The sequence below is a fragment of the Urocampus carinirostris genome, chromosome 2 (assembly GCF_059441175.1).
Source record: "Urocampus carinirostris isolate Australia breed hairy pipefish chromosome 2, RoL_Ucar_1.0, whole genome shotgun sequence".
Classification (NCBI taxonomy): Eukaryota; Metazoa; Chordata; class Actinopteri; order Syngnathiformes; family Syngnathidae; genus Urocampus; species Urocampus carinirostris.
The window spans coordinates 2696561-2718887 of record NC_142350.1 but is presented as its reverse complement, the minus strand read 5'-3'; the positions used below and the strand labels follow the sequence as shown (position 1 = coordinate 2718887).

The following is a 22327-nucleotide window of genomic DNA, read 5'->3' as shown; positions in this document are numbered from 1 at the left end:
ATTTAAAAAATCCTGATTACGGGCGTTTAGCATCGGCTAGCCTTGGAGTTACGAAGTTATGAAGTAAACGGTGTCCCAGTTTAAGCACCCCCTTCTCTCTTTTTGTCCCGGCCCTGCAGTATTGCGTATGGACGGATGGTCTGAACGCGCTTCTGGGCAAAGAGATGAGCAGCGATTACAGCAAATCAGATTTGGACACGCTTCTTTCCATGGAGATGAAGCTCCGCCTCCTGGACCTGGAGAACATCCAAATCCCTGAAGCCCCGCCCCCAATTCCCAAAGAGCCTAGCAATTACGACTTTGTTTACGACTGCAACTAGTCCAAATTCTTTCACTGGACCTTTATTTTATCCTTGGTTTTTTTTTCGTCTTGTTCAACTGGAGGAACCATTTCAAATACTTAGTTTGTTTTGTCTTCCTCGTTGCCATGGAGACGACAAATATTTCCCTTTTTTTATTCGCCTCAGGGCTCCACGTAGTGAGGGTCGGCCATCTTAGTTGTGGTCCATTTGTAGGATTCCTGTCACGTGACTCACAATTTTGATCTTATTTGTGGCAGCTTTTTTTCTTTTTAAAGGGACAGTGTGTAGTATTAAGTGCCCCCCAGAGGTACAAAAAACTTAATTCAGTTTAAAAACAACAACAACATTGTTTTGATTACTAGGCAAAAATACATGAAATATCATTCCAATGTTCATTTTTATTGAAAAATCATAGCTCAAGAAATGTATTTTGTCTTCCCTGTTACCATGGAAACTACAAGTATTTCCTTTTTTTTCCCTCAGGGCTTCACATAGTGAGGGGCGGTCATCTTGGTTTTAGTCCAGTTGTCGACTTCCCATCAAATGACTCACAATGTTTATCTTATATGTGGCAGCTCTTTTTTTCCTTTTTGTAAGGACTGTGTGTAATATTTAGTGCTTCCTAGTGGTGCAAAAAAAAAAAACTTTCATTCAGTAAATCATTCTATTGAATACTAGGCAAAAATACAGGAACTATCATACTGATATTATCTGAAAAAATTGTATTTCTTTTACATTGTGGAATCCATAACTGAAGGTCGCCGCCATGTTTGTCTGGCATCTTGCTGTACGCTGTGATTTTGGCATGGGTTTTCCTTCGCATTAGACAATACATTGCCATTTAGTGGTCAAATATTACACATTGGGCCTTCAAAAAGATGAAAATATTTATTTATTTTTTGGTCCAATTAAACTGTTATTTTTCCTTTTTTTTTTAAGAAAAAACTGCTGTACTACACCACATTCCCGAGCAATATTTACTGTATTATTGTTTTTCTTTTCGTTTTGAAGATGTTACAAAAGGGAGGCTATTGAAACTTAATGTATTTTTAATTTAAAAACGGATCATAGTTGTGATTTATGATTTTTTTTTTATTATATATATCAATGTATTTCCAGTCCCACGCCGAATCTCCTATTTAAATGGTCATGTTTGGTCTTTTTTTTTTTTTAAAGCTCCCACAAAACTGCTGTTTTCAATAAAGGTTCAAAGACACGCTTCGTGCGGGTGCTTGAAATCCTTGAAAATGCTTGAATTTTGTTGTTTTCAAGGTTTGAAAAGTGCTTGAATTTTAGATGAAGTGCTTGGAAATACCTGAAATTCTTGCCATGTTTCTGAGGTGAGGTCTTCAAATAAGGGTTTTAAACTTTATTTTATGGTTCCGTAAAAGGATTGGGACTAGAGAGTTAGAAACTAAGGTTTAGGCTCCTTATCAGGATATTAAACTGAACTTATGGTTTGAAACTGTGTTAGGGCTATGGTTACAAACTAAGGTTTAGACTCCTTATTAGGGTATTAAACTGAACTTAGCATTCGAAACTGGGTTGCAGCTTGCCATATTAGAGCCATATTTAGGCTTTAGGTTTGGGGCTGTAAGTTAAGTTATTTAACCGATTTTAAGGTTCCGAAATAGGGTTGGGGAAAGAGTTACGGTTTGATTTTAAGTATAAGGCTCTTGTTCTTTTGATTGACACTGGATTTCTTCTTTGAATGGTACTGGGAAAAAAAGTCCTTTAAAAGGGCCTGAAATCTGCACATGAAAAGGGTGTACGAACCCTGGAAAGCTATAAAGTGCATTTTTTGTTTTGTTTTTTAATATTAAAAGAAAATAATAAAATGATGCAATAAAAGTGAACTGTGGCCATTTTGAATCGGTTAAATGTGTGGAAATTTGACTAAAATAAGCAATTTTAGTTAGTGTAATTATTTCCATTGAAATGGATTGCGTTGCTAATATTTAGCTAATTTTAACTAATTTCAGGTTCAAAAAGGAACTCTTGCGCTCGTTGTCGTCCTCAAGTGGCCTGTTTGACTTATCACAAGACTGCATTTTAGTAAAATTTCCGTGTTCTTGTTTCCCTTGAATAACAATTGTAGTTAGCTAAAATTGGAAATACGAGCACATTTTAAAGAGACAGTGTGTAATATGTATTGCCTTTTAATTTTAAAAAAACTTGAACAAGGGCTGGCTCCGGTCAAAAAAACTTTTCCCCCCACTTTTTTTTCTTTTACTTTTTCTTTTTTTTCATTCTTCTTCCTTTTTTCCTTTCCTGTATTCCTTTTCCCCCTTCGTTTTTTATTTGTCTTTGGATATTTATTTCCCTTTCTTGCTTGCTTGCTTTCTTTCTTTCTGTTTTCCTTTTTAACTCTTCTTCTTTCTTCTCTTTTTATATCTTTTCATTTCCCTTCCCTTTATTTCTTTACTTATTTGTTTATAACTTCTTGCTTTTCTTTTATTTCTATTGCGTATTTCCTTTGACTTTTTTCTTTTTTGGTGAAAGGCTCGTCAAAAAAACAGAATAAAAATAAATGGTTTTTGGTCACTGCGAGTCTGCGCAATCGCTTTTGGTTGCACTACAATCAGTAGTCAAATATGAAACACTGTCCCTTTAATCCATCCATCCATCCTATCTACACCGATTGTCCTCAGTAGGGTCGCGGGGGTGCTGTATCCCATCCCGGCTATCTTTGAACAGTGGGCAGGGCTCACCCTGAACTGGTTGCCAGTCGCAGGGCTGTCCCTTTTTTGCTCATTTTTAGTTGTTATATTTTTGAGCCTCCAGGTTTGCCGTGGGCAGCTTGGGGCGCGTTTTGCACAAAACAGGAAACCGTATTAAAAGCATGGTAAACGGTTCACACCTGTGCAGGCTACACATCTAAACATGTAAGTTTTTCATTTATATCACAATCTTAACACATCACTTTCGCTTTTTTGGGCTGCTTTAGTATTTTTGTTGTTGTGTATATACATTTAGAGTGCAAAACATGTATGTTCGCAGGTTTACAAATTTGATTTGACCGATTTGAATGCTAGTTTATATTGCCTTTTTAGTGTACAATCAAAATACAATTGTAGATAGCATTGCTAATATACGGCTAACAGTTGCAATTTCAACTAATTTCAATTTCAAATGGAAACGATTGTGCTCGAACGCTGTCGCATCTGGTGACCAACTTAATTACTTACAAGAGTTTGCATTTTAGTCAATTTTCCATTCTAAAAAATAAATAGGGGTCGTTCAATTTGGCTCTGAAAAGGCTCTCCATCAGTAATCAGTCGGTGTTATGCCGAGAAATATATCCCTGCAGAGATTTGCTAACCACTTTTACCTCGTTTTATCTCACTTTTATATCACTTTTCGGGAATGTAATGGCGAACATATAACAAAAACCACTTCGTCTTGCATTTGTTGGGAATGTAATACAACTTAAACCATTGCGTCTTTGTATTTGTTGCGAATGTAATCGAACGGTAATGCACACGCAGTACACCGTATATAAATCACTTTTGAGAACTGTTTATGCACTCTGCCGTAAAGCTTATTATGCTGAAATAAGCTATATGGTAGAGTGTATAACAGTTTCAATACGAGCGATTTGAATTGAAAACGGAAAAATAAACATGTTACCTGCTCAAAAGTGATTTGTATACGGTGCCGTTCGATTACTTTCACAACAAATACAAAGACGGAATGGTTTAAGTTGTATTACATTCCCAACAAATGCAAGACGAAGTGGTTTTTGTTATATGTTCGCCATCACATTCCCGAAAAGTGATATTAAAACGAGGTTAAAAGTAGCGAGGGGATGCAAATCTCGGCATAACACCGGCTTCCTTCAGAGCGCTCTCTTTCTTCCCTTTTCTCTTTCAGTCTTTCTGTGTCTTGTTCTCACCGTTTTTCTTTCTCCCCTTTCTTTCAAATTTCTTTCCTCTCTATCTCAATCCCTCCACGCTCTCACTTGTCTTTCTACCTTTCTCCCTCCTGTCTTTGTCTTTCTTTTCCCGTCTTTCAATATTTGTCCTTCTCCCTCCCTTTACAATGAACATAGGCGCCGCCACGAGTGGCAGCCTTTCCAGGAGCTCCGTGTTATTTCGCTCTTTTTGTGATTTATTGTTTTAAGTGTCTGCTTCTATTTTCAGTGTTTTTCGTCCCGTTTGACAACTACACTTTGGATTAGTTTCTATCCTATCGTTATGGGTTTTAACACACAAACATGCGTTTATTCAAGGAATCAACTCCTTGCCCTGAAGCTAAGGTGAAGGCTAAGCGGCTAGCGACGTTCTAAGCCTTCGGTACCGTCTGTAATCATGGTAAATGTGAACTCTCTACCAAATAAGACCGACAAACTTTCTGTGCTGGTGAAAAACATCAAAGCGTACAGGGAGTGCAGTTTGCTGTTTTTAAGGAAACGTCGCTCACGTTTAGCATCCCGGACACTAATGTAGAGCTGTTGAGACAGACAGAGACACAAAAGCCTGCGGGAAGCGGAGAGGCGATGGACTCGCTATCTACGTAATCACGAGGTGGTGTAACCCTGGGTACAAAGATTTCCATCTGCTGCAGGGACGCCAAACTTCTGGACTAGCGTGTGACGAAACACTCCGCTGTTGCTAAACTACTACACAGCACCCTGAGGCCATCCTGTTAATAAACAACAAATGGATACTATGAATTTCCCTACTGGGATGAATAAAGTATTTATCTCTTTCACTATTTTCCCCTTCCATCCATGTTTCAGATGTTCTTTCTTTCTGTCTCCGGTCTTTATCCGCCTCTCCGCAGGTTCGAGAGCGTCCTCGGGCCCCAGTGCTGTGGCATGCTTTTCCCCCTGAGATTCGATCTGCAACCTCAGTACAGCTGTTTAAATCTAGGCTTAAAACACACTTCTATTCCATAGTTTATGAATAATCTTAATTTCCTGTTGATCTGTGTATTAATTCTTATTACAACATTTATTGCAGCCTGGTCATCTTGGATGGGGGATTATCTCATGTGCGTTCCCTTAAGGTTTTTTTGTTTTCCTCATGAGGTCTTTTTTCATGTACTCCTGTAGGTTCTAGATCAGGCGATGGGGTAATTAGTCTGTATTTTGCAATAATCTGGTCAGTGCAACCATTTAAGACTCCTTGGAATTAAAGGACTATACGAATAAACATGACTTCATCTCGAAATTACAATTGGAGGTTGTTGAAATTGAGTGTTGCCGCCATCTGGTGGCCAGTTTGACCTATCACACAATGCATCTTAGTACATTTATTGTAGTACAAAAAAATATGGAACTGAAATGAGCACATTTCGTACAGTTTAAAGACAAACATTCGGTCAAGCTGTCATAAAAAAGAGCACCAGTACTTCCGCAACGTATCAAAATAAAAGACAGGAGCGCAAACATGTCCCACAAGAGACAGAAGTTTTTGTTTTCACAGAAAACGCATTCCGGAATACTGATTCAAGTTTTTGGCAGAGAAGTTCACACTTCCGGTCGTGCAGATGTTTGACTCGGTTCATTTCCGCTTTGTAAAGTGCAGCCACGTATTCACATCGGTCGGAGGACGTGTTTTTTCCTGTGAGTTAGTCACCATCTAGTGTCCGTGTTGGTTATTTGGCGGAAACGGAGGCCCGTTGACGCCAGGATGGTAAAAGGCGCAGTTGCTCTCGTAGCGGCAGTTGCCCTTCATCATAAAATGACGGCAAACCGGACGCATCGACATGTCTGTGAGGGAACATCAAATAAGTCAATCAATACAAGTAAACATATAGAGGACGGATGTGTACGGATAAAATAAGTGCCATAGAAATAAATGAACACAGAAATAGATGACGCAATACCTAAATTTGTGACACCAATACCTTTTTTTCAAATATTTTTGCATTCGGTCACTCATTTATCTTGTGATTTTTTTTATCTTATTGTAGTAATTTAGAGTACTTTAGTATTCTTGTTTATCGTGTATTTGAGTAATTTAGGGTATTTTTTTTTTAGTCGTTTCGTAAAAGTTTGTCTAATAATAATTTTTGTAGTGTCATTCATTTTGTTGGGTATTTCGGTATTTAATTTTAGTCAGTGTGACAATTTAGTTTATTTTGATTTTTTTTAGTTGATTAGTGCAATCATTTAGTGTATCTATTGCCATCCATTTTGTCGTATATTTCAGTATTTTAGTCGTGGAGTTAACATTTTGGTATTGATTTCAGTATTTTGTCGTCTGTGGTAGTCACTTAGTGTATTTTGCCATGTATTTCAGTATTTTGTTTTAGTCATTTAGGTATTTTGTTTATTTTGGTATTGACATTCATTTTGTCATTTATTTACTGTGGTATTTCAGTTTGTTTTCTATTTTGGTCATTTAGTGTGTTTAAGTATTTATTTTGGTGTTTGTTGTAGCCAGTGTATTTAGTCGTTTTAGTCATTTAATGTATCTTGTTGTGTATTTGTTTTGGGGGTTTATTTTACTCATTTACTTTAATTTTTGGGGCATTTATGTTGCAATTTATGTTGTTGTGTAGTGTGTCAACAAAATGTTATTCAAATTAGGGGGCGGGTCAAACTGGCTTGAGTTTTTCACCTATTGGTTGAGTGGCATAGTAGCTCATTGTTCATGACTGATCAACCAATCGGTGAAAAGCTCAGCCAGATGGACCCACGCCCTCATTTGTGTGTGACAAAATAGATGAATAAATTGCATGTATTTCATATATTAAGCTACGATGTGATTTGTTGATGTGTTGACTTCTCTATCCTATTTTTGGTTTTGCAAAATGTCTGGATGACGCCTCCATGCAAACGTACCGTTCATGTTATGTCCTCCTCGAGGCCCCGATCGTCCCCGTCCTCTGAATCCCGGCTCTCCTCCTCGACCCCGGCCCCCTCGATGGAAATGCCCCCCACGGTGGGGTCCGCCCCTCATGGGTTCATCCCCCCAGTAATTTCCGTTGTCTCCGCGGCCTGGTGGGGGCGGAGGGGGCTGGCCCATCATGCGGGGTCCCCCACCCGGGTTAAATGGGGGCCCATGGGGAGGCGGGGGCCCGTGGTTGAAGCGGGGCCCACCAGGGGGCATGCCCGGAGGGAAGCCGCTGTTCATGCTCATTGGCATCGGCATGTTGTTCATGTTCCCCATGGGACCCGGCAGGTTTGGGTTTGCTGCAAAAAATACAAATAAGTGTGAATTACTAAAATCTAGAATCAACTTTTAGTTACCCAAACTGAAGCCAAAGATATTCAAAGGCAGCTACAAGCCGTTTACAAAAATAAGATGCTAATATCTGGTCCAGCCATCAGTAGCTTACATTGGAACTTAAATTGCCAAAAATTAGCCTCTTCTCATTTCCGTTAGCTGCAGGGAGCTGCTAGTTAGCTTCTTCTTCTAGTATCTTAACTTTCAAAAGAGGGTACTAAAGCTGATGATAACAAAACTTAAGAGCAAAAAAGAATATTCTGGAAATTCAGGAGGCTAAATAGCAGCTAATAGCTAATGGAAACGGGAAGCTGCCAATTACTGCCGAGCTTGCAATGAGGGCTACTGAAAGGTGATGCTAGGTGTAGCTGCAATTTAACCTCATCTGACCAGTATATTTAACTTTGTTAGCTCCTAACACAGGCTACTATTAGCTGATGCTTCAAAAACAAAACAAAACCAAAAACTAAGCGTGAAAAGGAAGTAAGAGGAAGCTAAACAGCAGCTACCCGCAGCCAACTGAAATGGGAAGATTTTGATTACTTTCATGTAGAATCAGCTTTTAGTAGGTTCCATTGAAAGTGCCAGTAATTAGCATTTTCCTATTTCCATTAGCTGCTGTTTAGCTCCCCCTGACTTCCTTTTCCCCCTATTGTATCAGTTAATAGTAGTCTACCTAAAAATATTGGAAGTCAAATGAGGCTAAATATAGGCTACACCTAGCATCAGCTATTAGAGACTTCCATTGGGAGCAAGGTGCCGGTAAGTCGCATCTCATTTCAGTTGGTTGCTAGTAGCTGGTATTTAGCTTCCTCTAATTATCTGTAGTTTTGTTAGCTTCCAATGGCTCAACCTTGGCTCCAATAATTGGTAGTTACTAATAAGCATTAGCATCAGCTATCAGTACCCTCGATTGGAAGCTGACAAAACTAAAGATGCTGGAAGTCAGATCAAGCTAAATAACAGCTACTAGCATGAAAAAGAAAGATGTGGCCTCACCTGGTGCCGGTGTCTGGTTCTGCTGAAGAGAACCCAAAAGTTGCTTGATCTTGTCCGAGAAGTCAGGTTGCTTGATGAGCTCCTCTGTCGACTGATTGCCAGAGGCGCCCTGAAACAAAAACAAAATGGATCAACAAAAGCTTCTAAACTTAAAAGGCATTTCTTTGTATCATACAGCAGATCCCCAGGGTACAGCGTCTCCGCCTTACAACACTTTCACTGAAGGTGTCTACTATTTTGTCATTTCGGTATTTATTTTGTTGATCAGTGTTGTCACTTATTGACGCTTACTTTGTTAGGGTATTATTGGAAAGAGACACACCATAATGGACGTGAGCAGCTCCTGCACATTGACAGCAGGTGTGGCGGCAATTCCGGCGGTGTTTGGCCCCTGGGGGCCCCTGGTGTTGTTGTTGTTGAGGTTGCCCATCAGGTTGGCGAGAACGGGTGGTAACTTGGATGTTTCGTTTTGGGCACCACCCTGCTGGCCCATATCGGTAACCTCGGCGTAGACGTCGTCTGGCACAGAAGAGTCCTGGGAGGAAAAAATAATAATCATCATAATCCGTGATGGGAATTCCGGCTTTCTTCAGACAGCGGGGCAACTCACTAAAAAAAGACGGCTGTATGTAGTGATGGGAATTCCGGTTTTAGAGAAGCAACTATTTTGGTTGGCTCACTAAAGTAAGCCAACTCTTAAGCTCTTGTCGAGCCAAAAATGACAGTGGTCTCAAAAGAGCTGGAATTCCCTCAGTCAGCTCTTTTTAGTGATGGAAATTGAGGCTTTTTTCGAGAAGTGGCTCTTCCGGTCTTAGCACACACAAAAAAAAAAAGGCTAACTGATGGGATTTCTAGCTCTTTCGGCTTATTTTGCTAAAAAGAGTTGGCCTTTTAAACTGATCATTAAATTATTTTGCGAAAGAAAAAAAAATTGTAAAGAGTCCTTTGGGAGTTAAACTCTTCAGAGAGCTAACCCAAAAGAGTTGGTCCACTAAAAAGAGCTGGCTTATAGAACCGCTTCGTTCACAAACGAAATAATACCATCTTGAACAAGAGCTGGCTCCCGTCAATCACTTCATAGAGCTGGCTCAAGAAGCCTCTTCATTCCCAAACGACAACATTGCAGAACATCAAAGGGGTGGAGTCACAGGTGAATCCAGTACTTACCTCATCCAATGGGATTAGCCTAGGTGGCATGGGTTCGTATGGCTCCGGGTCCGGTTCATGCGGACTGTCAGGCACGCTGCAAAAAAAATATATTTTTTTTTAACAAAGAGGCGGGGTTTAGCAAACCAAAAGACCTCACCCATAGGCGTCTGACCACACCCACCTGTCCTTGCTGAGGAAGATCTCCTGCAAAATGCCCATTTCGCGATCACGTTGCGTTAGCTTCTCAGTACTGTTAGCGCCGGACGCTACCAAGCTGCCGGGCAAAGTGAGTGGGCGGGGCAACGACCAGGGCACGCGCTCCTCCATTGCATCATGGGAAAGGCGGCGCGCCATCTCAAAGGTCTGCCGGTCCATCATCAGCTCACGTTTGGCCGCTTCGCCAAAGTCCTTCACTTTGTTGACATTGACTGGGGCGGGAGCGTTAGCATTAACATTAGCAAACCTTCGAGTTGGCGACGGTTTTCCTACCTCTTTCAGTCTCATCCAAGTCGAAATAAAAGTAGTTTTTGAGATGTTCTTCCTGAGCCCAATGGACTGTCTTCTTCTTTTTGCCTTTTTTGGTGAGGTCTTCCTCTCCACGAGGTTCCGAAAGCGAATTGGGTTTGTCTCCTGCGTGGCAACAGCGTCACAAGGTTGGCACCAAAACACAACTGTTTTCCCACTGAGCGGATCGATACTGGGCAAGTTTTTGAATTAGATCAATACTTTTGTACTGGGATTCCCAATAAAATTACCACTGTAAAAATATTGTTTGAGGGTAGTAGGATTATATATACACATTGTAACTTTTATTTTCGGTAAAATTACCTTTTTATCCTACTGCTGACTTTATTTTAGAAAAAAAATGTGCAATGAAAGGTATTTTAGTTGTCATGTGGACATTGTTATGTAGTTCTCCACCAAGGCCCCGGTGCTGTGGAATGCTCTTCCACCTGAAATTCGATCTGCAACCTCAGTGGAAATGTTTAAATCTAAGCTTAAAACACACTTTTACTCCATAGCATATGAATAACCTATATTTTATGTTGATAATATATGTGTATTATTTGCCCTCAAGTAAGTTTTAGATGAGGGAATGGTGTCATAATAGTCTGTACATTGCAATAGTCTTTGATCTGCGCAGCGCTTTGAGACTCTTTGTGATTAAGGGCTATACTTGACTAATTTTGTTACATTGATATTTTCTTTAGTTGGACCCCTGACTTTTGATCCGAATCAGTACTTTCATATTTATAGTATCAAAGTTTAAAAGTTTTACATCATTTTCCATTTCAGATTTTATTCATAAAATATTGTGCAATTGATGGTATTTTATACTCATGTTACCATTGCTGTATTTTACATTGGTGATTTTTTTTTGGTTTGACTATACTTGTGAATCAGTTCTCAATCAGTTGTTTAGCAATATTTCATTTTAAGTAGTTAAATGTTCTGTTTTGACATTTCGCTTACACTATTTGCACATTCGGACTATTTTTAGTGTATATTTTTTGGGGGGTTTGACTCTCTTGACTATGTTCAGAAATGGTAGTTCTAGAGGTGTTTTATCTTTTGTAGTATTAAAGGAACAGCGTGTTATGTTAGATACCTGCTCGTGGTAGAAAAAACCTTTTCATCCAGTACAAAAAAAAAATGGGATTTGGATAGAAAGCAAAAATACATGAACTATCATATGAATGTTAATTTTTATTAAAAAGAAAAAATAACAAAACCAAAAAAACATTAGTCCATAGCAAAATTTCCTGTATTGCCTACTCCTTACCGGTGTCCATGGCGTCAGGGTCCTCGGACGGGACAGGGGTCCCTGGCCGATCCGGTTCTCGGTTTTCGTCGACAGCATTGGAAGAACTTTCCGGAGACGTGGCTTTGGCGGAAGATGAAGAATAAGGAGACGACTTCCCCTCAAATGGGTTGCTCTGAAAAAGACAGCCAGACATGAGGACACGCATTTTTTTGTCTTGCACTTTTCAAAATCAGTGTTTATAACACCTTTTTCATGGCCAAACGCAAGTACTTTTCAAGCATTATCAAGGGCAATTTCTCAATTTTTCAGTACCTTCATAAAAAGAAATACCGCGCAGATCAAAAGAACACTTTTTTTGCTGCTGACTTTGATGACAAAAAGAAAGTTGCCATCATCCTGCAACCATATACTTTGTGATATTTTTGAGCTGTTCCAACTATGGTATATGATCTTTTTGGGTAAATAGGGTGCTATAAACAGACATTAATTCTGCCTCAACAATGCTTTCCCAGCTTCAATACGTCACACTTGATTACAAAAAGGCTTTATAGGTGTAGGGTAGTAAAGAGGTTCAATAGGAAGGACAACAGAAAGAAAGTACTGATGAGTAAAAAGCAGAAAAATTAGTCAAATTTGGACTGATATTAACTGCTCCGAAGCAAAGTGCATTCAATCTTCCAATTAAATGCTAATCTTTTGCTTTTTATTTTGCTTGGCACGCACCCCGACGGTCCAGAGGTTCAGGTCAGGCTACTGCAACCTCCCCGTGTGGAGTTTGCATGTTCTCCCTGTACCTGCGTGTGTTTACTCCAGGCACTCCGGTTTCCTCCCACATTCCAAAAACATGCATGTCAGGTTAATTGGCCGGTGAGAGATTTCTGTTCCTGTGTGCCCTGCGACTGGCTGGCAACCAGTTCAAGGTGTCCCCTGCCCATTGCCCGAAGATGGCTGGGATGGGCTCCATCCCCGCGACCTTACTGAGGATAATGGATGGATATATTAAAAAATGAAACAAAAAATATGAGGAGCCGTTTGGGAGCTAAACCAAAAGAGACAATTTTCTAAATAGAGCTGTCTTCTTGGGTACAACTATTAGGGGGCAGTGAGTTTTTTTAAGCACCCGTACAAACCCTGTTTAATGTATGCAGGTTTCTTTTTTTGTGATGAGGGATTAGAGAAATAATTGTGACTTGACACGTGATTTTTTAGAAAAAGAAATGTACCTTGTTGGAGGTGGGTGACACGGCCTTAGCGTTAGCGCCAGCAGGCACACTAGCAGCGCCAGCCTTCTTCTTCTTGATCTTGATGCCGGGCACTGGAGCAGAGTTGAGCGCATCCAGGAAGCCAGTGCACTCCATGGCTGCAAACATCCAGTAAAACGTTTAGACACGGATCAAACCATTTGGGCACGATTAGTAAACACTAACGTTGAGCCGGAATGATCTTGACTTTAATTTCCTTGGTGGTGTTGGAAGGCGTGTTGAGAGGTTTGTATTTCTTCTCCAAGGGAGGATTGTCAAACGGACCGGAACTGAAAGAAAGAGCATGTAGTTAATTAGTTGGGGTAAACAAATGGAAATACTTCAAAAATACAATAACACATCTACAGCAATACGATAATAAATAAATTCTACAGACGTGCAGCTAAAATAATACTAGGAAAATCCTACTGCAAAAAAAAAAAAAAACTACCACTGAAATCCTACAATATAAATCCTATAACAGTACAAAAATACAACTACAATTTTAGTACAAGACTAAAGAAAAATATGGTGCTAAATACATGTACCCAATTTTTTTCTTAGAATGCAAGCAAAATACTACAACAGAAATCCTACAAGAGCACTACTGTGGGAATCCTACAAATAGTACAGAAATCCTACAAAAATCCCACGAAACACCTACTGCAGAAATTGTATAACAATAAAGCTTCAGACATACTACAAAAATACAACTACAGTAAGACTACAAAACTAAAAATCAAATGTAATTCTTATAATTTCATTCTTTTTTTTAGAATGAAATAAATATATCAGAAATATTACTAAAATACTACTACAAAAACACTATAAAATAACTACAGTAATACTTTTTCAGAAATCCTACAAAAATAAGAGGTGACAGGCCATCAGATGACGCCACAGAGTTGGTATTCCTCACCTCAACCTCTTTAGGACCGGAGGCTTGATGTTGTACTTGTCCCCCAATTGTGGGGGGGGTGGGGTCTTCTTGGCGGGGGCGGGAATGGGCGTGTCCATCTCCAGACCTGTGATGTCACCAGTTAGGGCAAATTAGCTTTAGAATTAGCTAAACATATTTTAAAAACTCACCGATGGAGCGGATTTTGGCATGGCTGGGGGCATGAGCTTTGGATTTTTCTTTTTTCTTCTCCTCTTCTCCGCTTTTCTCCTTAGCCTCTTTGAGTGGGACCTTGCCATCCTCTTTCTTCTTTTTCTTATCTGCGCGAGGATAAAGAACGTGAAGACGACCTCTACGAGTTTAAAGCAAAACTGCTTACCGGCGGCTGGGCTGCTAGAGACGCTCTGGGATCGAATGGTGGCCATCCAACCGTCCACCAGCACTGACGCCAACTTCCTCAATTCTTACAACGAAAACAAGATCAGCAAATCTGGTTTTAACTTCTTGAAGGAGACGTAAAATAAAAGAAACGTTACCTTCAGTCCCGGCGCTTTTCGTCAGCTGCTTTACTAACTTGGCCGTGTTGTTCTGTAAAGGACAGAGACAAAATTCAACAACTGGAGAAAAAAAATTTGGAAAACATTTTTACCTGCCATTTATAGTCAGGAGAGTATAGGTTTACCAATTATTTTGATCCTTACAGTATTAATTTAGTAGTAGATGAGTACACTTCATGATTATTAACTGCAGGGAACTGTTTTTAGTGGGTCCTGGGCCTTTGCATTCTCAACATAACGCAAAGGAAAAAAAACAGAACTGAGTGTCACTTAAATGCCTTGACAGTCGATGGCAATAATTCTCTGAAAATGTGTGTTGACACCAGCCATTTTACAGCAAATTAAAAGATCGTTAGTTTGTATAGACATCTAAGTGATGCGTTTGGGATTTTTGGATTAAAAATGTATTATTTGACCAATAGAGGTCACTGTATTGGGTAGTGCAACCCAAAACGAGTGCTATAAAGTAAGTATACAAGAAAGAATACAAACTACGTAGACTCAAAAATGATCCAAACTCCTTGTTTTCCTTCTTTTTGCCAAGCCCTTTGCAAAAAAAGACAAAAGAAGAAAAACAAAATAGAAAAGAAAAAAATTAGAAATACAAAAATATGAAACATTGAAATGAAAGTGAAACCCCAGGAAAAAAAATAATAATAAAGAAAACATAAAAATGCAACAAAAAAAGACATGAGGGGGAAAAAAATGAAAAAAAAAAACAGAAAAACTAAAAACAAAGGAAAAAGAAGAAAACGGATTAAAAGAAGGAAAAAATGAAAGGCAAAGGGGGAAAAGTAAGAGAAAAAGAATAAAGAAAATGTGAAAAAGCTCTGCTCCAGTGTTTTATCAAGTAGAATAGAAAACCCAAAGAAGAATGCACTCCTTTACCTGTTTGAGGTGGTCGACCTTGAGGGGCAACTTCTGCAAGGTAAGAAGAATGAGCTGCAGCAAAGGAGAATTGTTGGTGCTTTTGGAATAAGTTAACCATGAGTTGAGGAGACGATAACCACCCACTCGGATAAACCTAAAAAGGAGAGCGTCTTACATCATTATTACTTGAAGACTGCAAAAAGATTTTGGGGCAGAAAAAAAAAAAAAAAAAAAACTATTGGAAATAACGGCTGTAATACATTCATTCTCAAAAGTGAAAGAAAATAATCCCAAAAGGGATTTGTTTACCTGTTGAGCACATCATGCGATTTCGTATGAAGCAGGATGTTCAAGTACATGCAGCGACTGACCATCTTGGCTGATCCTTTCATAAGGCTGTTGAGGGAAAAATAATACAATGAACCCTCATATATCAAAGGATTTACTTTACAAAAAGAACCTGTGAATAAGAAACTTGGGACCGAGAAGATGCAGACTCGATTCCGAGTTAAATATCGAAGAGGCCATGGGCAAGACACTGAACTCCTCATGCCCCCGATAGCCAATCAGAGCAAAGAACAAAAGCACCATGCAAATTTGTGAAGTAGCCAAACCATGAAAAATAAACCACATTATAGTGAGTGATTACTGTATTTCAATATGATCTGGTAAATACATCAAAAGTATTTTATTGCAAACCCTGTTTGTGACTTTTGATATGGGCAAGGCGCAAAAACATAAATATGAAAGGAAAGTCAAGGTTTTTTGCTCAAAAACAGATTTACAATGACATAATAAAAAAACAAGAGTAGGCTGAAGAACATTTTAAGTGCATATTCCATTTGGTCTTGTGAGGAAAAGCTAAAATAAAAAATGTATATTCTGGAAAATAAGAAAGCTAGCCAATCTTATTGAGAGGCACAAAGCACAAAGGTTCTTGTGTCTGTGCCCCAATGTTGCATTGTGGGAAACGTCGTATGTGTGTGTGTGTGTGTAAAGCATCTGCCAGCTTACTACAGGCAGGTTGTAATAATATTGAAAGGCTGCTGTACATTGATCTCTGGTGCTTTCTGCCCGTTTATCACCGTTGCGTTATGGGAGATGTTGTATTACTGCGTGTTGAAGTGCTATGGGCTGCCAGCTTGCTTGATAAATCATTTCAGGGGCCATAGAAAACTCATTGGTGGGCCTGATGTGGCCTGGAGGCCTCGATTTTGACGTTTTATTGAGGACGTCAGCTTTGAACTCCTCACCTGAACATCTTGGGAACGCCCTCCAGACTGCAGAGTCCCCCATCCTTCCCCAGGAGGACCTCCACTCCCTTTAAAATCTCTCTGGGGTCCACAGGCACCCCCTCCATTCCTGAAAAACATTTTCATGCATTATTTGCCTTTGTTTCTCAAAAATACTACAACCTGTTCATGTGGAAGACAGCTTTTGACTGGTAAACATCTTGCAGGAGCTCCCAAGCAGAGTCTGACTGAATTGAGCACTTGGCAACGGAGTTGGGATCACAAGGAAACTTATGAAACAACTCATCTGTAAACTTGCACAATTGCATAAGATGCTCTGCTCCTGTGGAGCTTTGTGCAGGACAGAAACGGGTCCTGTAGGAGCACAATGCCTCTGGAAAGAACACAAACTGGGTTTGGGGTGCTTTTGTGCAACAGGACACTTTTTCAGATGCGAGTGAAACACTAACACCATTATTCATATCAATATACTTAGTATGATTTATTTAAATCCACATATTTACAGTCCATGCATTTACACCCATGTGTTACCCATAATTTCAAGTACTTAGAATAGCCTTTGTTATTTAGAACTAGGTGGTGCACATTTGCAACAAGGTTATACACCGCATTACTTTAGAAACACCTAATAAAGACTGAAGAGAAAAACAAGATAAAAGACTCACGAAAAATGGACAACTCTATGTGCATGCTAGATTTACCTAATTTGAAATTGCTATGTATTTTGCAGTTTATTATTTACATTTATGTATCTATATTTTGATGAAATGTATTTATAGAATTTCCTTGTCAACCTTCCTTGTTAACATGGCAAATATATGAATTCATACATTTGTAAGCAGGTATCTATTATATCCTTTATTCCTCAACTTGATTTGATTCAGTAAACCAATTGTTCCTATTATTTATGTTATGTAAAAGAAAGTTTGAAGCATGCCATCAAGATTAAGGCACACATAAATTGTGTTTAACTGGGACTCATCTAGATTTAATCTGAATTTGAAAACAATGCACTGGTTCATCTAGTCTGGTCTTCTTTAGTACAAAAGAAATGGACAATAAGGGGTTTAGTAGTTGATACTGGTGCCTACCATTTCTTCTGACAATAAACCACATTTGTTCCACAATTAGATCAACAATGGATTGCAATGAATCATTCCAATATGGGCTGACAGGATTGTGCACTTCTTTGTATTTCGGTGTTAGGAATTAGGGCTTACCAGTTTAATTGTCGAACTTTTATATTTTCTTTGTACTCCACAACACTGCGAATCAACACGCCTGGAAATTACAACAAATGTCAAACAGGACCCTGCTTCAAAACCCGTGACGTGTTTAGCGCAAGCATAAACATGATTGAATAAATAGGACTCGGTTCCTATTGCCATGGACGCTGAGGAAATAAAAAAAAAAAGGACAACAGAGTGGGCGGGGCACTCAGGGTTCAGCCGCCAATCAGGGCTCTTCGAGCGTTAACCCACCATAAGCCGAACTGATTTTATGAAAAATGCACAAAAGCAATGAGAACCGTCACCGCAAGGAGTCTTCGCTTATTATCCAACGTTTTGTCCGGTTATAACACCTTCCTCAAACCGTCCTTCAAATCTTAATTCGGGCAATCTTTATGTATAGATTGCGCTGGTTGAATTTCCGTCCCGCGGAGCAGCCCCTACAACACCCAGCAAGCGAAAAAATTAAATATTAATCCTCCAACACGGCAATCTTTATGATCAGATTGCTTATAGAAAACAATTCGAGAAGCTCCGTCTCACACACGAAGAGACGCCGCCGCCTGCGTTCGTGTGTGAGCTCATGCTAAACAAAAGGCTAAACTAGCTCGGTTATGGTATGCTAACAAAAGAGCTCATTCGACCATTTTGGATTAATTCAGAGGTAGAAATCTTAAATCACAACACATTTTCGGGCACTTATTTCATTTATACAAAAAAAAAACATCGTCGACTTGGATGGCTTTAATACCTGTTTCAAATTTTCTAATGGTAGCTAAAAGCTAGCCTTTCCCTTCAAGAAGGCAAAATGGGTAAGTCGGATGTCCATTACTTGAAGAAAAAAATGCAATTTGAGTGCTTGGTCGTAAGTCCTCGATGAGCGTTCTTCTGAGATAGCAGATTGAAACCTGGAGAAGTGAACAAAGAAGAAAAAATATGTTACAAAAATATTGGTTGAAGAAAGTGTTGGTCTGCATTCATTGTTTGCTGTGATTTGACAAGTAAAAGTGTAATATGATGCATGAGTATTCTTGACGTGTAGACTTACCTTTGACCAAATCCGGGAATGAGCTCGGGGAGGAGGGACTTGCCTTTTATACAAAGCGACGATTTTGGCGTCATCACGTTTTGTCGTACCTCAAAATGGCGGATTGACAGCCTTGCGTTGTCCTTTCAAGGTCCAATGGCGAGTCTGGGAGTTTTTCGACGATTAATACCCTATGACTCAATATTACACTTAATATCGAACATATATAGTTAAATTATAACCATATACACATATTTACGAAGCGATTGTCACATTATACACAAATGAAACGTCCTAAAACCAGACATTACGCACGTTTAAGATTTTCAAAATGGCGCCGTCCTTTTCGCTAACGTCACATCCGGATGTTGCAAGATGTAACAAATAAATTGTCTTCGTCTCTTTACTACAGTACTTGTTTAACACAGTGGTTATACTTATCTTTACTTAAGTACTTACAGTATTTCTGTTGTATTTTTTTAGTAATACTGCAGTTATGTTTTTTTGCAGTATTTCAGGAGAATTATTTTAGTCGTGTTTCCGTCTATGTATTTTTGTAGTTCTTCTGCAGTATTAGTTTTGTAGTACCGTATTACAGTGTTTTGTATTAGTGTGGTAGTATTTTTGCCATATTCCCATAGTATTTTCTTTAGTACTTCTGTGGTATTTGTATTACTGTAGTAGTATTTTTGTAGTAAAAACCTAGTAGTGTTTTTGTGGTATTTGTGTGGTATTCCTGTAGCTGTATCGTTGGAGAATTTCATACCTGTCAACCTGTACGGTTTTGCCGTACAAAGTACGTTTATTATGCATTTAAGACGTGTACGACGTATAAGAAAATCTGTACGGAAAAACGCATATTTGTCAATTATGGGTACCATCCGGTATACACCGACTATCTCAAAACGGCAGATCAATCAAGTCAAACCAGTTCGCCGCGGAAGCCTCTATCGTTTTTTTCCGTTGCGAACAAAGCAAGCGGTTTGATGTAGTGAAAGGAAGTCCGTCTCTTTTCAGAGAACCGGCTTTTTCGGCTCAACTCATTAAAGAGTGTCGGCTCTGAAACGGCTCACTTGCTTTGATGCATTATATTACGAATCATTATGTTGTATAAAGAAGTTAAGAAAAAAAAGGAAGTATAAAATGAAAAAAGACAGGTTTGTGGCTATCCCTTTAATCAGTATATTACCAACAATAATTTAATGCAGAAAATGAATTCATAATTTGAATAAGAAAATGTAAATGGTCTGCATTTATATAGCGCTTTTCAAGTCAAGTCAAGTCACATTTATTCATATAGCCCTTAATCACAAAAATGTCTCAAAGGACTGCACAGGATTACAATTACAAAATTACACAATTACCTGATCTTAAACCAGCATGCGGATAAGGAACAACTCAAAAACCTCAGTGTGAGGAGAAAAGAGAAACCTTGAGAAAGGACCTCACATGTGGTAAACCCCCTTCCAGTCAAAGAAGACATTCCAAAGCGCTTTACAATGTGCTTCAAACGCACACTCACACGCCAATAGCGGCCATGCAAGGCGCCGACCTGCTTATTGGGGGCATTAGGGATTCACTGTCTTGCCCAAGGACACTGTATTATTCTATGTAAGTATGTTTGCATGTATTTTTTCCTTCTACAGTGAACGTCAAAGCTACTTATTTTTGAACTTTTTTATAATAAACCTCATTCATGTCGAGCAACTTAGGATCTCACAACAAAATGTTAATTAAAAATATATATGATATAACGAAACACATGTACAATATACAGGCTTGGGGCGTAACGGAATACATGGAACGGCGTTATGTAATTTGATACAAAAAAAATGTAATTGCATTCCGCTACAGTTACAGAAAAAAAGACGTAATCAAATTACAGGTACATTTAGTAAAAATAAGGATTATTTTGCAGGATTGCAATTTTATTTATAGGTATATTTATATATATAGTAATGGGCTATAACTAACTTCTAGGGTGTATTTTGTGGCAACGTGTCAACCTAGCTTGATAAATACCAACCGGAAGCTCACCGGCCAAGAACCAATAGTCTTCCACTTTTCCCTACCGTAGACCAATGAATGAATGTTATGCTAACAAGCACCTTTGACTGACCCGTCCACATGTGGGTATAGTGTGTATCGTCGCGTGGTTAAAACAAAAAATACTATTAAGATTTCTTTTTATTTTTTTAGGGTGTGTGGATTAGACGTGAAGAAAAAACGTGAAAATCTTACAGTCAGTCAAGGTAAACTTGCTTTTACCTTTATTTCGTTAATGTTTCTTGACCAAGAAGACGTGCTCAAAATGTGCAGTCCTGTAAACTAGGAGTAAAGTAGTTTAGCTTCCGTTTAGTTTTATTACTTGTTTAGGCATAAATGTATTTATTATTAGTTTCTGATTATTTTTAAGCAGAATACATTATGGTAGCTTTTATTTAACGTCGTTGTGTGAAAGTATCTTCCTCCCTCCTCATATACGGTGTGCAGCACACACACTTAACTAGAATTTGGTGTTCACTACATAAGAAGTATACTTTATTTCTGTTTAGTTGTGTATTGTGGGTGCCCTTAATCTATATAGTAAACTTAAAAAGAGCACTTCGTGTTTTGTTAACAGACTATTTCCATTTGGAATTTTGCTTTAGGCCCATACTTAGATTCATATTTCATCTACCTACGTGCTGTATTTCTTTAATGGTGTGAGTGCTAGATGAAAGACGTTTGAAAAAAAAATATGGTGTAAGATTATTTTGTAAGGGAAAATATGACAGTTTGTAAGGGCATGGAGCCGTGGAGGTTGACAGGTATGTATTTCTGTAGTAGTGTTGATGTAGTAACAATTTTGTTTTATTGCTTTATATGTGCTGCAGCTCACATTGCGCGGACACAAGGTGGTAAGGCCGTGGTAAGGCCGACCAACGGGTCTGGACTCTTGGAGTAGAAGGCAACAGGCCTGAGCTTCTCTCCTGAGGTTTGTAGCAGCGCTGCCGTCAGAAATGCTCCTTTGTCATCCACTGTGAATGGTTTGGTGTTGTCTGGCAACCCTAACACACCTCTTCTTTGATCCTATAGAAGGCTTGTCCCTCCTCTGGATTCCACGTCACTCTTTGGTGGAGTGCCATGTCCTGTAGGTAGATGAGGTCCAACAGAGGTTGGGTTATTTCAGCATATCCTGTAATCCAACACCTGCAAGTAGTTAGCTAAGCCTAAAGAGGCCATCATTTGTTTCTTTGTTTCAGGTCTTTGGCAGTCTTGCACAGCCTCTCGTCTTGCTTCTGTCAGGGTCCACCCCTTCTTCGATAAGTTGTGTTTCAGGAAAAATCACTACCTCTTAAAAAAGTTGTAGTTTTGAAAGGGAGGCTTTGTTTCCAACCTCTGCTTTATATCTGAACAGTAGCAGTTCCATGTTCACTTCTTTGGATGGACTTGCCACCAGGATGTCATCATCGTATCTTAAGATATGAGTGGTCGGTGCATGTTCGTGTTTGTTTCCAACCTCTGCTTTATACTTTTTTTTTTACTGACACATGCAGTGATTTCTTGGGAGAATATTTTGGGCTATCACAATATCATTGGGGAAGTCATGTGTAGGTAGGGGGGGGGGGGTTGTAAGGTTTATTCTTCTATACTCTTTATCAATTATCCATTGTCCGTTATCGGTCAAATCATAATACACTACAAATCCAAAGGGCCGAGACACTTGCTCTCAGCCAAGAGGCCGAGTCAAAGTCCTAGCCACAGAGCCATGCAGCGATCAGTGCGAATGCACCGTTCCCGGAGGTACTGCAATACCGGGCCGATGCGTGGAGTGGACAGAGCAAGCTCTTATTCCATCTCCCGATTGCAAAAATCA

General features: G+C 39.2%; 2 protein-coding genes and 1 pseudogene across 6 annotated transcripts in view; 1 reads left to right on the top strand and 2 right to left on the bottom strand.

Annotated features, from left to right (window-relative positions):
• elmo1 (engulfment and cell motility 1 (ced-12 homolog, C. elegans)) overlaps positions 1-1518 on the top strand; it is a 65231-nt gene extending 63713 nt beyond the window's left edge. For all 4 annotated transcript variants that reach the window (XM_088328355.1, XM_088328352.1, XM_088328354.1 and 1 more), the window contains one exon: positions 120-1518. In XM_088328355.1, coding sequence (XP_088184481.1) covers positions 120-320 — 201 coding nt within the window. In that variant the 3' untranslated portion in view covers positions 321-1518. The remainder of the gene's footprint in view (positions 1-119) is intronic.
• A 4025-nt stretch (positions 1519-5543) lies between these two features.
• On the bottom strand, positions 5544-18797 carry ppp1r10 (protein phosphatase 1, regulatory subunit 10). Of its 2 annotated transcripts, XM_088328348.1 has the most exons (20): positions 18490-18797; positions 18193-18349; positions 17433-17493; positions 16213-16321; positions 15269-15355; positions 14978-15113; positions 14069-14120; positions 13912-13995; positions 13724-13852; positions 13554-13659; positions 12821-12924; positions 12617-12753; positions 11412-11565; positions 10118-10258; positions 9810-10056; positions 9647-9722; positions 8802-9014; positions 8480-8588; positions 7096-7446; positions 5544-6018 (listed from the first exon to the last, which is right to left on the bottom strand). In XM_088328348.1, exons 4-20 carry the CDS (start codon positions 16317-16319, stop codon positions 5888-5890), a joined length of 2364 nt encoding a protein of 787 aa, XP_088184474.1. In that variant the 5' UTR covers positions 16320-16321; positions 17433-17493; positions 18193-18349; positions 18490-18797; the 3' UTR covers positions 5544-5887. The 2 variants fall into 2 exon arrangements, with proteins under 2 accessions (XP_088184474.1, XP_088184473.1); XM_088328347.1 differs by lacking the exon at positions 17433-17493.
• A 3442-nt stretch (positions 18798-22239) lies between these two features.
• Positions 22240-22327, bottom strand: LOC148370636 (U2 spliceosomal RNA; annotated as a pseudogene).